Source organism: Carya illinoinensis, chromosome 5 (assembly GCF_018687715.1).
Source record: "Carya illinoinensis cultivar Pawnee chromosome 5, C.illinoinensisPawnee_v1, whole genome shotgun sequence".
NCBI classification, from domain to species: domain Eukaryota; kingdom Viridiplantae; phylum Streptophyta; class Magnoliopsida; order Fagales; family Juglandaceae; genus Carya; species Carya illinoinensis.
The window spans coordinates 38,383,428-38,398,413 of record NC_056756.1 but is presented as its reverse complement, the minus strand read 5'-3'; the positions used below and the strand labels follow the sequence as shown (position 1 = coordinate 38,398,413).

The window sequence follows — 14,986 nt, the reverse complement described above, 5'->3', positions numbered from 1 at the left end:
AATGAATAGTAATAAAAAAAATATGTAAAAAATAATAAATAGTAAAAGTAGTGAAAAGTAATAATAAAATAATGAATAGTAGTGAAAAATATTGAAAGTACCCAAACGTAACCACCTCATCTATTTTCATAATTTTTTTCTATTCATCTAATTTATCATTACAATTTTCTCAAATTTTTATATAAAATAAAATAAATAATTTAACTTTTTCAAATCTCAATATAAAAATAACATTAAAAAAATATACTTTTACAATATTTTATTTAACTTTCATCTCAACTCATCTATAAAAACAATAGTAAATAACACTTCATGAAGCTACATATTTAAGATGAAGAGATGCGCAATATTTCCAAAAGCCTCTCCCGACAAAGAGCAAAAAGTTTTTTTTTTTTTTCATTTTTTTATTCATTTTTTTATATTCTTAAATATTTTTTTTTTTAAAACCACATCATTAAAAAAAATACTTTCTTAATCACTAAGTAAAAATAAAAGTTATCGAGACCCAAATTCGTTAGGACTAGCCTTTTTGCTTCCAAAATTAGGCTTGAAGGTCGTTATTTTTGCCATTAAATAAAACAAAAGAAGACACGACCAAATTTACTTGCAATCAGGTAATCATGTACCCACTTGCCATATCCATCCACTACTAGTGTGCCTTTTCAAGCGTCTAGCCTATTATGAGCTAAGCATGGTTTGTTTCAGGAGCATGGAAGTCCCAGGCAGCAGCTGCATTTTTGCGCAAGGAAGCTTAGCCAATAGCACAAGCTATCAGATTAAGAGATGCAATGGCATGCATGAATATCATTTGCCAAGGGTAGAGTTGAGTTTTTCGAGAGAAAATACCCTCAAAAGTAAATTGTAATTCCAACAAAGAAAAGAAATAAATCAAAGCCCAACCAAAGAAACGATAATAATTCCAATCAGAGCCTCTATAAGAAATGAACGCTGACAATTCAATCAGCGATAATACATTCTTGTGCAAATCCTGTATGCATCCTCAAACATCCCCATCTGCAGTCCTGTGCATATTCCTGGTCATGAGATTATCAACTTGATCCCATGTCTCCTGACACCAACAAAAGATACTTCATAAATGACAACAGCATGACCAATTTATAAGGAATGATAACAAACAGACGCAGAAATCCGCCATCCACAAAATAGTAAATTCATTAAGCAGATTGAATTAGTTCTAGGTCTCTTAATGATCCAGCCAATTTTTTCATACACGACTCCGAAACATGCCAGTTATTGAAACAATATTTGATGGAATCCATATAATTGAAGGTGTTGATAGAAGAAAATACCTTCAGATACCCGCGACAAGGCGCATGAACCTCAAAGATGCTCATCCCATAATTATTAATTATTCAACTTGATTTTTTACCCTTACATGCAACACGTACAGGTAATAAAATAATAAGACATCTGACAATATCATTGATAACTCAGGAAGTGCAGTTTTCAATTACGTGTACTTTAATCTGGTTATTTAAACAGTACAATAATTACTTGAGCAAACATAAGTTAAAAATGAATACCCAAGGGAAATATACTGCAAATTACATTTGAAATTACTTACCAAAAATACGATGTGTCCGTACTATCTTCTGGATGAAAATACAGCACCAGTCATTCTGTGAAAGACAAAATTCACTTGATAAGCTTAATGACTGTAAACCAAGACCTTAAATGAAAGAAGCTGCAGCCTGCTGAAAGACTTTTAGCATTACCTTCCCTGCTGTTTTCCAACAAAATTCACGTTAGCTCTCCCATTAGCTGGACCTGTGCTTTGGGCACCATTCAAACTTGTTCTATTAAGATTTGATCCATTCCCAACCATCACAAATGGAGACTGCACAGCCTTATTCTCAGGGCCATTCATTTCCTGGGGATCTTTAGGTTTGCTCAAAATTTTTATATTTGAAGGACCTCTAGAAAGACCAAAACCAACACCATTCGGTTGTTGATTTTGCATCACAGAGAGCTGTGATGGCTCATCACTTGAATTTGAAGAGACAATCGCATATTCCTTGAAAGCTGTCCTGTCAGTTCTTAAATTTTTGGACTCAATGGATGGAACCTTTCTCAATCGATGAGATTGTGCCACTGGAGTGACAGCCATTGAAGGCAAAAATGAGGAGTAAGGAGATGATGCTGCAGCTGCCGCAGCAACTTTGGCAACAGCTGCTTCAGCTGCTATCATTTCTTGTGCTCCTTCTCGAAGCTGAATGTAATCGCCTTCAATCACAAACAGCTGATATGGCATTTTAAGGTTCTCACATTGCATTAGAAACCTGTATCAACAAACGGAAAACATATATATGTATGTGTGAGCACAGAAATTTCAATAAACTTACCTCAGGGTGACTGATCACAAAGTCATCAAGCTTTCCATATTTTTTCTTATAATCATGCCAGTGTAAAGGTGCAAGCATCTTGCCCAGCCTATTTGGTAGCTGTATTCAAGATGAACAAAAAATTTCAACTCAACCGATTTTAATAAAGAAAAAAAGCACACTCGCTAACAATGACCAAAGAGTTTATATGTAAAGGCACCAACCGTTGAACTAATCCGAATTCGACCACCAGCAGGAATTGTGCGAACTACGCAAGCCAACAGTGATCTTTCATCAAGAAGAGTAGGCTCTGAAGCCTTCCCCCCTGTTGGTGTATTTGCCTGATCAATTGAGACAATTGATTCAGGCAAAGCTGCACTGGCGACATTGTTGACTGCAGTTTCACTGAGATTAACAGAATGGATTGACGCATCAGATGCCAATGGATTGGCAACAGAACTTGGTTCTTCAGCTGTTGAAAGTTGGCCCTCCAGCCCATTAGTCAAACCCGTAGCATTCTGCTCCTGCGAAGTTCAAGTGCGAGAGAAGCTTAATCACTGCCCTACTTACCTGATGCTCTAAAGAATAACCAGGCTGACCCCATAGTAACAGACATAAAGGAACAATAAAAGACAGACCTTGTTTTCACTGTTTCGGTCTAAATTATCCAATTTTAAGACATCATGGAATTGGGAAGAAATTTGTTGCAGGCTCTGCTCAGGTTGGGTGGCAATGAGGAATCCTCCATCAATTGATTCAAGAGTCTGAACAGAAAATTTGGTGGATCCAGTGAATATCCATACAAAACCAAATGATAGCATATTAATTATCAGAATAGCAACAACTTCATTTATAACACCTTTGCTTCACCAGAAGATGATGAGATTCCAGAATCAGGTCGTGCCACTTGGCTGATGTGAACTTCCAGATAGTCTTGATGAAGAGGTTGCCCATTAACAGACATTTCATAGTTGTAGTTCGCATCTGACCTCATTAGATTTTGATCAGTTTGGGATGGTGGAAGTTCACTATGTGCAGATATCTGTAAACCCTCCGATACAGCCTAAAAATAATAATGAACAAAGCTCACATAACCAGGACTAATACGAAAACATAACAATGATGGAAAAGATATTTTGATTTGTCAGGACCTGTGGGTTCTGCCCTTCAACCCATTGTTGAAGGGAACCCATTGCTGGTATTGAGTGTGAGTGTCCAATATGAGATGGAGGAATATGTGAAGTCAAAGATTGAGGAGGCCCGTGTTGATGCACAGCATATGGATGTAATGCAGCCACTTGTCCAGGTGGAAGATAGGTAGGCATTCCAAGCAGAGAAGATGGAGCTAGTGGAACACCAGGAACACGGTCGGTCTAAAAATGAACATAAAAGAATATCAAACGCTATGTACACATTTTGAAATGATTTATTGCACTTCTTATCTATAAACAACAAAATCTCATTCTGAAAATGGTGGGCCCACGACATTTTCCCAACCATCAAAACAGAATGAACAAACAAATAAATATATATATATATATATATACATGCACACACACCCCTATATGCTAATCATTCATAAACTATCAGTATATATTTTCACCCACAAGTAACAAAGGGTATGCAGAAAACTTTATGAACATTGTGGGCAACATAAAAATCAAACAAGTTCAAGAGCAAGGCAAGATGACTTCTTTGAAGTTTTTAAGAAATCTTGTAAACGGATAGTAGAAAGAAAAAACAGCTACACAACCTCCACACACCACACTTTTTTTAATTTTTATTATTTTTTTATTTTATCAAATATTTAATTTATGGATAATGAATAGAAGAATTCAATTAGTTTAAGAAGAATAAACTCAAAAGAAATTTAAAAAAATTTTAAAAATTTTAAAAAAATGTGGTGTGTGGAGGTTCGGGAGGTTGAGTAGCATTACTCTACTAGAAATTCCATCATTCAATCCTAAGCTAATAGACAGGAATATGATTCCTGGTATTAATATTGGGTTGAATGATGGAAACAAGTGAATGTATACAGGCCATGAGGTGCTTCTAATGGAAACTCCCGGGCATCCTCAATTACCTGATTATATTAGGAAAACTGATAGAAATCTCTCAAGCACACACAGTATCAAAGCTGGCATGGTATTTTATTATGGACTGTTGTTGCATTGACTGGATCTCATATATATTTAATACTGTCAATCATGCAAGCTCGTCGATCTTTATAATTGGTTTTTTTTTCCTTCCCCTTTGCTTGTATGAAAAATGCTGTGAGAGATTTTTTGTAAAGAACATTTTCTTCTTTCTTCAATTTTTATTTTTATTACAGTTACAGTAAATTGATATTCTAGTTATATTAATAGTACATAAGGAAATACAGAATTGAACTGTAGACCTTATCGGTAAAGCAGATCAAATTGCTTGATATCAAAATGATTTGAACTATTTCAAAGACCCAACATGAATTTTTTTGCATCGGGCTCTTTCATTAACTGATATAAAAAATCAGCTAGTCAACCATATGTTTTTCTTGAAATGAAGATAAGGAGATAACCCCTAGGGGTTGGGGGTTGGCTCAAGTGGTAAAGGCCTTGGTCTTAGTGGTATGCTCCCTCCATGTCTAAGATTCAAATCCTCTTGATTGCAAACAATTTATCGGACTGGAAGAACTTCACCTTGAATTACCCAATACGCACTTGCGGGAAACTCCTTGTCATGAGCCTGTGGACCTCTAGGATTAGTCGGGACTTTATTCTTAGACACTCGGTGCCAATAAAAAAAAAAAATTGAAAATATGAAGATGGCTCTGTGTGCTCTGATTCACATTGTTTTCAAATAAACATGAAGTAGCACTACCAAAGTGTTTCAAAGAAGTATCATCCTAATATTGGCCTGCTTTTGAACTAGATCAACTTCATTTAAATGGAGTCTCCATCGACCTGCTTCTGTCTAAACTACAGAATAAGATATTGTTCAACTACTAGATATATTGCCTCTCCGCCACCATAGCCACAATTATTTAGCATAAGGCACTAGCGACCTCACAGTGAAGTACAAGGAGATTAATTGTTTCTCTGCTCCTTTTACCCATAGAAAACTAAAGAGAATACTTTGCAGAGCGATCTGACTAGAAAATCCTCACTTTGCATAACTAAGCCTGTTCCGGTGTTCCCACCATCCCTTTTCAATCACCTAGGGTACAGTACATCATATAACAAATACTCCCCACCTTCCAAACATGTGCCTCTCTAATAAACTCAAAATGGTCCATCACTTAAGCTTCCTTACAACAAGCAATACAAAAAAATTCAGATAAACTACCTTAAGGGCCTTATCACCACACCACACCTCATCCTAGAACTTCATCCTAGAACTAGGGCTGCAAATGAATAGAATAGCTCATGAAAAGGTTGAGCTCGGCTCGTATATACTCACTTCATTTCATAAATGAGATGTTCGTAAACATTGGTTCAAATATTAAACAAGCAAAACTCGTATCAACTTGGCTCGATTCAGTTTAGGACCGTGAACAAAACTCGTATAAGCTCAAATTGACTCATTTGAGTTCGTTTTGAAGCTCGTAATATATGTTATATTTATTTCATGTTAGTTGTATTTTCTATACTTAATTATATATTATTAATTTATTTAAAGTTTTCCTTATTTAATTTATTTATTATGTTACTTATCAAAAACAAAAAATTTATTATGTTCCCAAAGTGTGTATGGGATAATTTGTATAATTATTTTTATAGAAGATATTTTATGTAATTAGTTATGAATATTTAGTTGTGTATTTTATTACAAGTTATATGATATATCAAGCTATTTTATGTTTGCAATACAATTTATTTTATAAATTTAGTTAATTATGTATTTTGTAATATAACATTAATGTCATATATTAATTTTTTAATTGTTACATGGATTATAGCCTATTGATACGGTAATAAATGAATGAGTAAATACACATTTACCCGAAACAATTACCAAATTAACTTTAATTGATTAACTATAATTTATATATATAATGCACATCATAACACAAGCTGATGGTATTTCTTTTTAATTAAGGAATTGCATTATTAACCTTATACACAATATGGTTTCATTATGCTAGATAAATGATAACACATATTTTAAGTTATAACTATTACTTATTATATATAATTGCATATTATCATATTTTTATAGCATAATATATATACAATAACTTATATATTTTTTTTTACAAGTTATAAGAATTTTATTATCATGAATAGGTATAGTCCAAGTACACAGGAGGTATACAAAGGAAATACCTACTACACTCTAGACAACAAGAAAACAGGAAAACTAAAAAAGAATTATATATTATTAATACTTATAAAAAAAAACTTATATTATATTATAACATATACTTAATATCATATGCTTTGTGATACTCTATTAATATAATATTTAGTAATGTATTCTATAATATATTCATAACTTATATTTAATAATAATACATTAAACTAGAACTTCTGATTTATTATGTTATCCATATATATTAAATGGTTTAGTTTATTACATTTATCTTATGTATTATTTTTTTAATTTATAACTTTTAAATTAATTTATTTTATAAAAAGTTATATCATAATCATTTTTTAATCAAAACCATTTGGTTGAATGGTTAAATGGTTAGAATTTTTATTCAATCAATTGGTTAGAAGTTTTTGCAAAATTTAAAATTTTGTATAACATTCAAAATATAAGAGTCAGAATTTTCTAAAAAAACCAATTCGAGCTTGAGCTCAACTCGTTCATTTATTTTTAGTTGAGCTCGAGCCAAGATTGAACAATGATATTTGAGGTTTATTCTGGTTCAAGCTGAGTTCGAACAAGTAAACATACTAATATATTCATAACTTATATTTAATAATAATACATTAAACTAGAACTTCTGATTTATTATGTTATCCATATATATTAAATGGTTTAGTTTATTACATTTATCTTATGTATTATTTTTTTAATTTATAACTTTTAAATTAATTTATTTTATGAAAAGTTATATCATAATCATTTTTTAATCAAAACCATTTGGTTGAATGGTTAAATGGTTAGAATTTTTATTCAATCAATTGGTTAGAGGTTTTTGCAAAATTTAAAATTTTGTATAACATTCAAAATATAAGAGTCAGAATTTTCTAAAAAAACCAATTCGAGCTTGAGCTCAACTCGTTCATTTATTTTTAGTTGAGCTCGAGCCAAGTTTGAACAATGATATTTGTGGTTTATTCTGGTTCAAGCTGAGTTCGAACAAGTAAACATACTAATCAAGCTCAAGTACCCTTCTTTGAATTCAGCTCGACTTGGTTCGTTTGCAGCCCTACCTAGAACCATCTCCAACCTTAGATAGTAGAAGAAGGAAAATTCTCTCCAGCCCCTCTGCATATTCTTCCAACAATCGACTCCATGGAATCTGGTCTATTAACTTCAGGTGAACACCACCCACCCCCATTCACACCAAACTTTCACATCCACTGTCAGCCTCCAAAAACTCTCTTAGAAGCACATTGTCAAAACCACTTCCCAAACAAGACTGAGTTAAACAAGGTTTCTAACCCAAACCATCCTCAAATTTTTATAGAACATACCACAAACCAACTTGCCAAATGGAAACTAAACTCTTCATTCACACCTCCCAGCCCACAAGAAACAAGATACCCTTCTATAACTTCTCCAATTAAGAAGTTACATGAAATAAGTGGATACCCCTAGGAGTTAGCTCGTGGTAAGAGCCTTACTACGAGCTAACTCAAAACCACACAAAATATAATAAACAATTCAACTTTTTCAAATCTCAATTCAATTTTTTCAAATCCCAAAACAATAATAATACTAAAAAAACATTTTAAACTTTCATCTCAAACTCAAAATTCTCATCTCTACCCCCAAACTTGCCCTTATCACACCAAACTTTCACATCCACTGTCAACCTCCAAATACTCTCTTAGAAGCATATTGTCAAAACCACTTCCCAAACAAGACTTGAGTTAAACAAGGTTTCAAACCCAAACCATCCTCAAATTTTTATAGAACATACCACAAACCAACTTGCCAAATGGAAACTAAACTCTTCATTCACACCTCCCAAACCACAAGAAACAAGATACCCTTCTATAACTTCTCCAATTAAGAAGTTACATGAAATAAGTGGATAGCCCTAGGAGTTAGCTCCAGTGGTAAGAGCCTTAGTCTTGGTGGTATACTCCCTCTATGTCCAAGGTTCAAACCCTTGGGTGCAAACCATTTCTAGGGGCTATCAGATTGGGGGAATTCATCCTTGAACTACCTAAGGTGCACTTGAGGAAAATTCCTTGCCGCAGGGCTATGCACCCCAAGATTAGTCAGGATTTTCTTCCAAACACTCATTGCCTAAAAAATGAAATATGTGGATAAATTCAACAAAGTGCTCTAAGCCAATGTGATCATCCAACCCACATTTGTTTCCTTCCAGCCAAACGACATTCCACCCTCTCAATAATTCCATCTCAAGTACATTTTCCTTAAAAGTGGCTCTCAAAGGAAGCCTAAAATGTCATAGGCAAGAAAGAAACCCTACTTCCACAAATAATAATCAACCAATCAACATTATATATGAAACCAATGGGAATCAATTCAGGGATTTAGCCAAGTTGATCTTCAAAGCTAACTACTTCAAAAAACAAAAACCAGCATGAGCGAAGGTGGTCAAAATTTGCCTCGCAAAAAATAATGTCTCATCTAGAAACAAAAGATGTGAAATCACTAACCCATCAACACTCCTCGATCCCAGTAAAAAACTTGATATCAACCCCCATGCACTAAAGCATATATCATTTTACTCAATGTCCTTGGCAATGATGAAAGGTAGTGAAGAGAAATGATCCCTAGTTCAAACCAAGAAAATTACTTTAAAAAACCTTCATGAGTGTTATTCATGAATACAAAGATGCAAAAAGCTTTCCACCTACACCATCTCACTCCAAAACCACATATGCTCATCTTGTATCTCAAAAAGTCGAAACCAGCATGATTCTATGCTTGTTCTATATCCAGCTTTCATACACTGTTACCTCTCTAGATCGTATTCTTGATTCAAGGCATTCATTAAAAATGAGTACTGAGTCCAATATTTGCCTTCTAGAAAGTATCCTAATCCTTAGAGATAATCTTAGCCCTTTGCCGGCGCACTTGACACCTTCAATTTCAAACCTGTATGATCTATCCCCCCCCCCCCCCCCCCCCCCACACAAAAAAAAAAAAAAAAACCTCATCCGTTTTTGACCCACCACCCAAACCCAAGACTAGGTTCAGCCCCTTATCCACTTTAATCATGAGATATGCACATACTCCATAACTCCTGTCAATTGACATTCGACAGCCCACAAGACCCCCTCCACTTCTCCCAATATCACCTGATAGTCTGTCTCCTACGAGTGCCTTACCCTTACCTTCCGCCGCTATTCTCGGCCGAATTACCCACCAGTGACCTCAACACCGAGGCGTACGAGGCACCTTTGACCAAGGAAGGCCATCCATCAATAAACTCCACTCTGTTTGCATGCTTTATAATGCGCTTCGGACCCAATAACACTTCGAATGGACTGTACAAAACCTTTCCTTCCAATACCATTTGTGCCTTCCGGAATCACCAACAAACATTTCCTCCTTCCACTCCAAAATTCTTAAGAGTTGCAGAAAGCTGCCCCTAGCGTCAATATGATGAGAACTCCATTACCCATCCTTAGCTCCCTGAAGAATCGTTCATGACAATTGAGTTCTAAACAATCCTCTATCCCTTAGCCACCCACGAAGCTGCCGTCCCACCTAAACACATGAACTTAACCATCCTTTTACTACGTTCAGATATGCGAAAACTATTTCCTCCTTCCTTCGAAAAAATGAAAGTTCTTAAATCCACCTTCAAGCACCTCTCACCTTCCATCCGAGACAAATCCCCATCGTGCGACGTCATCGTCTAATCCCAAATCACAATATCATCTCCCAAAAAATGTTATACGAAAATAAAATGCAGATCAGAATAGGTACTTCACCGTATCTACGCCAACAAAAATAAAATGCACATCAAAATCCTGGTCGCTGGAGGGGGGACCGACGTCAGAGAGCCCCTTATGGAGTTGACGAAGCCCATCGGTCTTGTATGTGGCTGCGGAGGTGGTGGAGGCACAAATTCGACTATTGATGTTGCCTCTAAGAAAGACAGAGAGAGAACCTTGCGAAAGTTCAGGTTGCCGGAGGGAGGACCGACAAATCAAATTGGGAGAGAGATGATAAATCAAAAAAAGCATTTGCATCCCCTAGAGTTCGAACTCTAGGGCCTAGCTAGAGTGGGAAAGAGAGACACATAAAGTAGATTCCATATCATTTATAGTTGCCCGAGTGAATTTATTGGATAGCATTAAATGCTCAATAAATGTTGTAGGGTCCACTTCATGTGTTTATATCTCTCTCACTTGAGGCGCTAGTGTTTGGTCAAGAATTCTTTGAGATCTCTATCCAGTTCTTTATATAAGTTACCAAGAATGACAGTCCAAGAAATGTAATGTACCTGAGCAGATGAATTGCCAGTTGAAGCAAAGGATGAAACATTGCCTGAATTCCCATTTGGAAGGACCGCAGAATTTCCACTCAATGTGCCACCTCCATTTGCATCTAGTTGAATTCCATTGCTCTGGTCAAACTGAGACACATCCTTTGACTTTGTTTGTGATAAACCTGGCTCATCATTGTATGTCCCACTCCTTTCTCGTGCATCAGCCAGCTCAAGTTGGAGCTGTTGCATTGTATGCAGATGGTGTCTTTCCATCTCTGCAAACTAACATACAAAACCCCAAGGGACAAGCAATAAACAAACAACAATCTATCCCACATCAAATAGCATCTATGCTAAACCCAACTCAAAATCATCAACACAGACAGATTAAAATTTGCAGAATTAAAACCATGTTGTCTTACTTATAGTGCAGCATGTATTAGTGAACATCCAGACCTGAATATCACTGAAAAATGACATATATACATATTGCTGAAAAATGTACAGACTGGTAATGAAAATTCAAAAGGTCAATCAAAGATCATGTATGCAAGTATATTTTTACATTCAAGACAACATTTCCTGGACAATCCAAAGGCATGTTGCACTTTAAACTGTTCCAAATACTCCCAAGAAATTAACAGGCCCTAAAATGCAAAATAGGATCCCAAAGCAAGCCAACCTGTCTTTGACAACCGAGCCACAGCTGGTTGTATTGTTCAGTACGTTCTCGCAGTTCAGCTTGTAACGAATGGTTTGTATTTGATTGCAAGACATCCATCTCCTGAACACGAGCAATCCACGCTTGGGCTTCCCTCAATTGTTCATCTTTATAAATAATATTTTCTTGAGTAACCCTATGCTGAAAGATAACATTTACCATCATATATATTGGGAAATTTAAAGAAGAAAAGAATTCTTTAATCAAAATACGAGCACTAATTAGACATGCATTAGAGAACTCAAAGTTTAACTTCCACTTCAATAGGACAACTCAAGTATACCATAAACAAACCTGGTCCTGCAACTCAATAAGCTGCCTGTCTTTTTCTTGAATATGTTCTTGAAGGTCATGTATCTGTTTTATATGTTGGGCTCTTTCAGCCTCAAAATGATCACGCTCTCTTCTGCAAAAGGAAGAAAGACAACAATTTGTTCGAAGATTTAGACCTCACTTTCAAAAGCTGCAATAAAATGCAAAGAGTTGCATTCTATCCAGACATCCATTTAGACCATGCTAAAATCTGAAGAACCTCGAATAAAAACATATAATTGAAGAGAAAAGGACTAAAGGCTTCAAGAAACGGGGCTAGGGCATAAAATACAGGTGCTAGACATAAACTCACACCTTAAGGATGATAGCTCCTTGTCTTTTTCTCTGAGGAGATCCTCTTTAGCCCATGCCTGCCCAGTCCATTTAAGCAGAGAAATTCAAGAATTTACATAACACCTCACACCTCACTTAAAGGAAGAAGAACATACTAAAAACAATCAAGCACTCAACAAACCACTTCATTGTCCAATTTAATTGCATGAAGCTCCCTATCTTTCTCTTCCATCTTCCTTTCCAACTCATGCATGGCCTGATCCCTTTCATGCAATTGCTCCTGCTTAAATAAACCCAAACTTAGAACACCATGAGAATTATTGGGCAGTAGACGCCTATTCAGAAGTCTGCTCCTAGAGATCAAAGCCGGACTCCACATGCAATTTCAATAAAATATATTTCTTTAAAGCTCAAAACAGTCCCCATATGACTCCACATGAAAATCAAGTCATGCCAGGCTTATTATATATAACATTTAAAATGATTACATGAACAGCTTAGCATTGTTTTCTCCATCAACTTAAAAAGAAAAAAATTCCTTTTCTCAAGCTGCATGCTAAAAACAATTGTATTCAAAACCTATAATAATATAAACTGAATTACAAATTCAAACCTGAAGCTTCATAGCAGCATTAGCATGTTCCTTGATCTGTGCATCAAAGTTGCTTTGCATTCCCATTATCTCAGATCTCGCAATTATTTGGGCTCTGAAGCCAATCTCCGTCTGTTGCAATTCCTCTCTTTGTCTAGCAACATTATGAAGTCTCTGCAGCAAAAGGTCATCATCTAAGCTATCGTCCACTGTGATTGAACAAAAGTCGACATCAAGTGGTTCTCGTCCCTGCTGCACCTTGATAGAACACCAAATCATCTTCATTTTAAATGACAAATTAATCTTCCTATTAAAATATCCTGGCAGTAAAGGTATTTCCACAAATCAGAATCCTAACCTCATATATAGTTCTCTCATCCGTTTGCCCTAACTTCAATCGTTCCAGCTCCTAGGCATCAGAAAAATGTCCAATTAATGAACAAAAATTTAAATACAAACCTCAGACCTTGATTTCAAGATACAATCCCCTATGTTTGAATTGACAGCCAGACGGTGTTTCAATTGGGACGAGAAAGATTCCATATCTCAAACTAATTCATTGTTTATGAACCTAGAAAAACTGAAAAAAGTATGCTTCTAAGCTCCATCTTTTCCTCCACTATATTAGATTATATTGACATATATACACTACATTTGCTTTCCAAAAAAAATCTGATGAAAAATAAAAGATTCAGCTAAATCAAAATCCATATAGTCTTTCGAGCTCAGTGTGCGAGCTGTTTTCCAAAACAACAAAGCAAACAAATTCTAGATTTTCTTCACCAGCAAGACCATGTTTCTAAGACTACTCATCATTTTCCCTTGTTTCCCGCAGCTCTAATCATCCACTCCACATGACCAATTTTCCAAATATTTCCCTAAACAATGATGCTCCGTTAGTTAGAAGATAACATGTGTTTTAAAAAGATGAAATCAAACCTTACTTACAAAAAGAAAAAGATGAAATCAAACTTTTAATTCTCAAAAGCTTTCAAGGTTTTGGCACCGAAAAAGAGAAAAACAGTCCGCTCAACTAAACATTATAAGAAGATCATTAAAGTCAGAATTATTGAGACGCTCATGGTGAAGCGGCAAAACTAAGCAACGAACTGAAACCCAGAAACTCCATCCCTTTTGTTTATGGAAAATGATATAATAACAACTATATCACAATTTGTCCACGACGAAGTTTTAAATAATTATTTTTCCGATTCTATCCACCAAATCAATCTTTCCATTACGCCAGTGTGACAAATTTTACCCGATACGTCTTGTTTTCACAAACTCACTTGTCATCGAACTTAATCCCATGTTTGGCGGCTTCGAAAACCACCACGGAAAAAACAACCCATTAATCCATAAATTCATACTTAACTTTCTGTTTTCTTCTCCCACATTTTCACGAAAACCAAACAAGCCCAAATGCCATAAAATTTTATAACGAGACCAGTACCTCGTCCCCAGCTTTTCGATGCTCCGAAACTGCTCGCCACTCTTTCCGGGACGAAGACGTTGACGACGATGGTGGCTGCATCGAGAGAGAGCCACCACGAGTGGCGGTTGAGGCCGCGACTCCGGCCGACGGTTCCATTGAAATCAGATGCTCTGAGACCACCCCAACTCTCTTATCTCTCTCGCACACGCCGACACAAAAATTCCTAGGTTTTGAAAGAAACCATAAGAAACCCTAGAATTTGAGAAATCTTACGATGGAGGTACCTGAACGGTAGCGGAATGAAACCGAAATCGAAGCGAAAGGGAGGAGGATGGTGTAGTTTATGGGGTAGCGGAGATTGAGAATTTGAGAGGGTTTTCTTAGTGGAGGGTTTTGGAGGGGTTGTACTTTGTAGTTTAATTAGTGGAGAGTTTGACGCGAGAGAGTGAGAGAAATAGAGAGAGCAATTTCGACCCAAAGCGGCCTCCCGCCATTTATAGGCAACTTCATCACCTGTAAGCGACATCTCACGCGTCTTGGTAGCGCGTGCATCTTACCTTTCTAGTCCGAACTTTATTTTAGACATGATATTTAAAATCGAAAGGGTCGTGTACTTATTTTTAAAATATTAACTTTTTAATAATAAATCATATTTTTTTTATATCATTTATAATTATGTCTACCATTATTTATTATTTTTATGATTTATCAGTACTCAAAT

The 14,986-nt window shown here is 35.7% G+C and overlaps 1 protein-coding gene across 8 annotated transcripts; it reads right to left on the bottom strand.

The window, feature by feature from the left end:
• Positions 1-776: 776 nt before the first annotated feature.
• On the bottom strand, positions 777-14,740 carry LOC122310002. Of its 8 annotated transcripts, XR_006242588.1 has the most exons (17): positions 14,284-14,740; positions 13,189-13,239; positions 12,852-13,109; positions 12,420-12,518; positions 12,260-12,315; positions 11,927-12,038; positions 11,594-11,773; positions 10,927-11,193; positions 3,494-3,715; positions 3,202-3,405; positions 2,981-3,106; positions 2,567-2,866; positions 2,364-2,462; positions 1,737-2,260; positions 1,586-1,640; positions 1,311-1,391; positions 777-1,069 (listed from the first exon to the last, which is right to left on the bottom strand). XR_006242588.1 is itself a non-coding variant. In XM_043123887.1 (16 exons), exons 1-15 carry the CDS (start codon positions 14,419-14,421, stop codon positions 1,607-1,609), a joined length of 2,670 nt encoding a protein of 889 aa, XP_042979821.1. In that variant the 5' UTR covers positions 14,422-14,740; the 3' UTR covers positions 777-1,069; positions 1,586-1,606. The 8 variants fall into 8 exon arrangements, 7 of the variants coding, with proteins under 7 accessions (XP_042979821.1, XP_042979822.1, XP_042979824.1 ...); XM_043123887.1 differs by lacking the exon at positions 1,311-1,391; XM_043123888.1 differs by lacking the exon at positions 1,311-1,391 and having other exon boundaries at positions 777-1,066.
• Between the last annotated feature and the right edge of the window lie 246 nt (positions 14,741-14,986).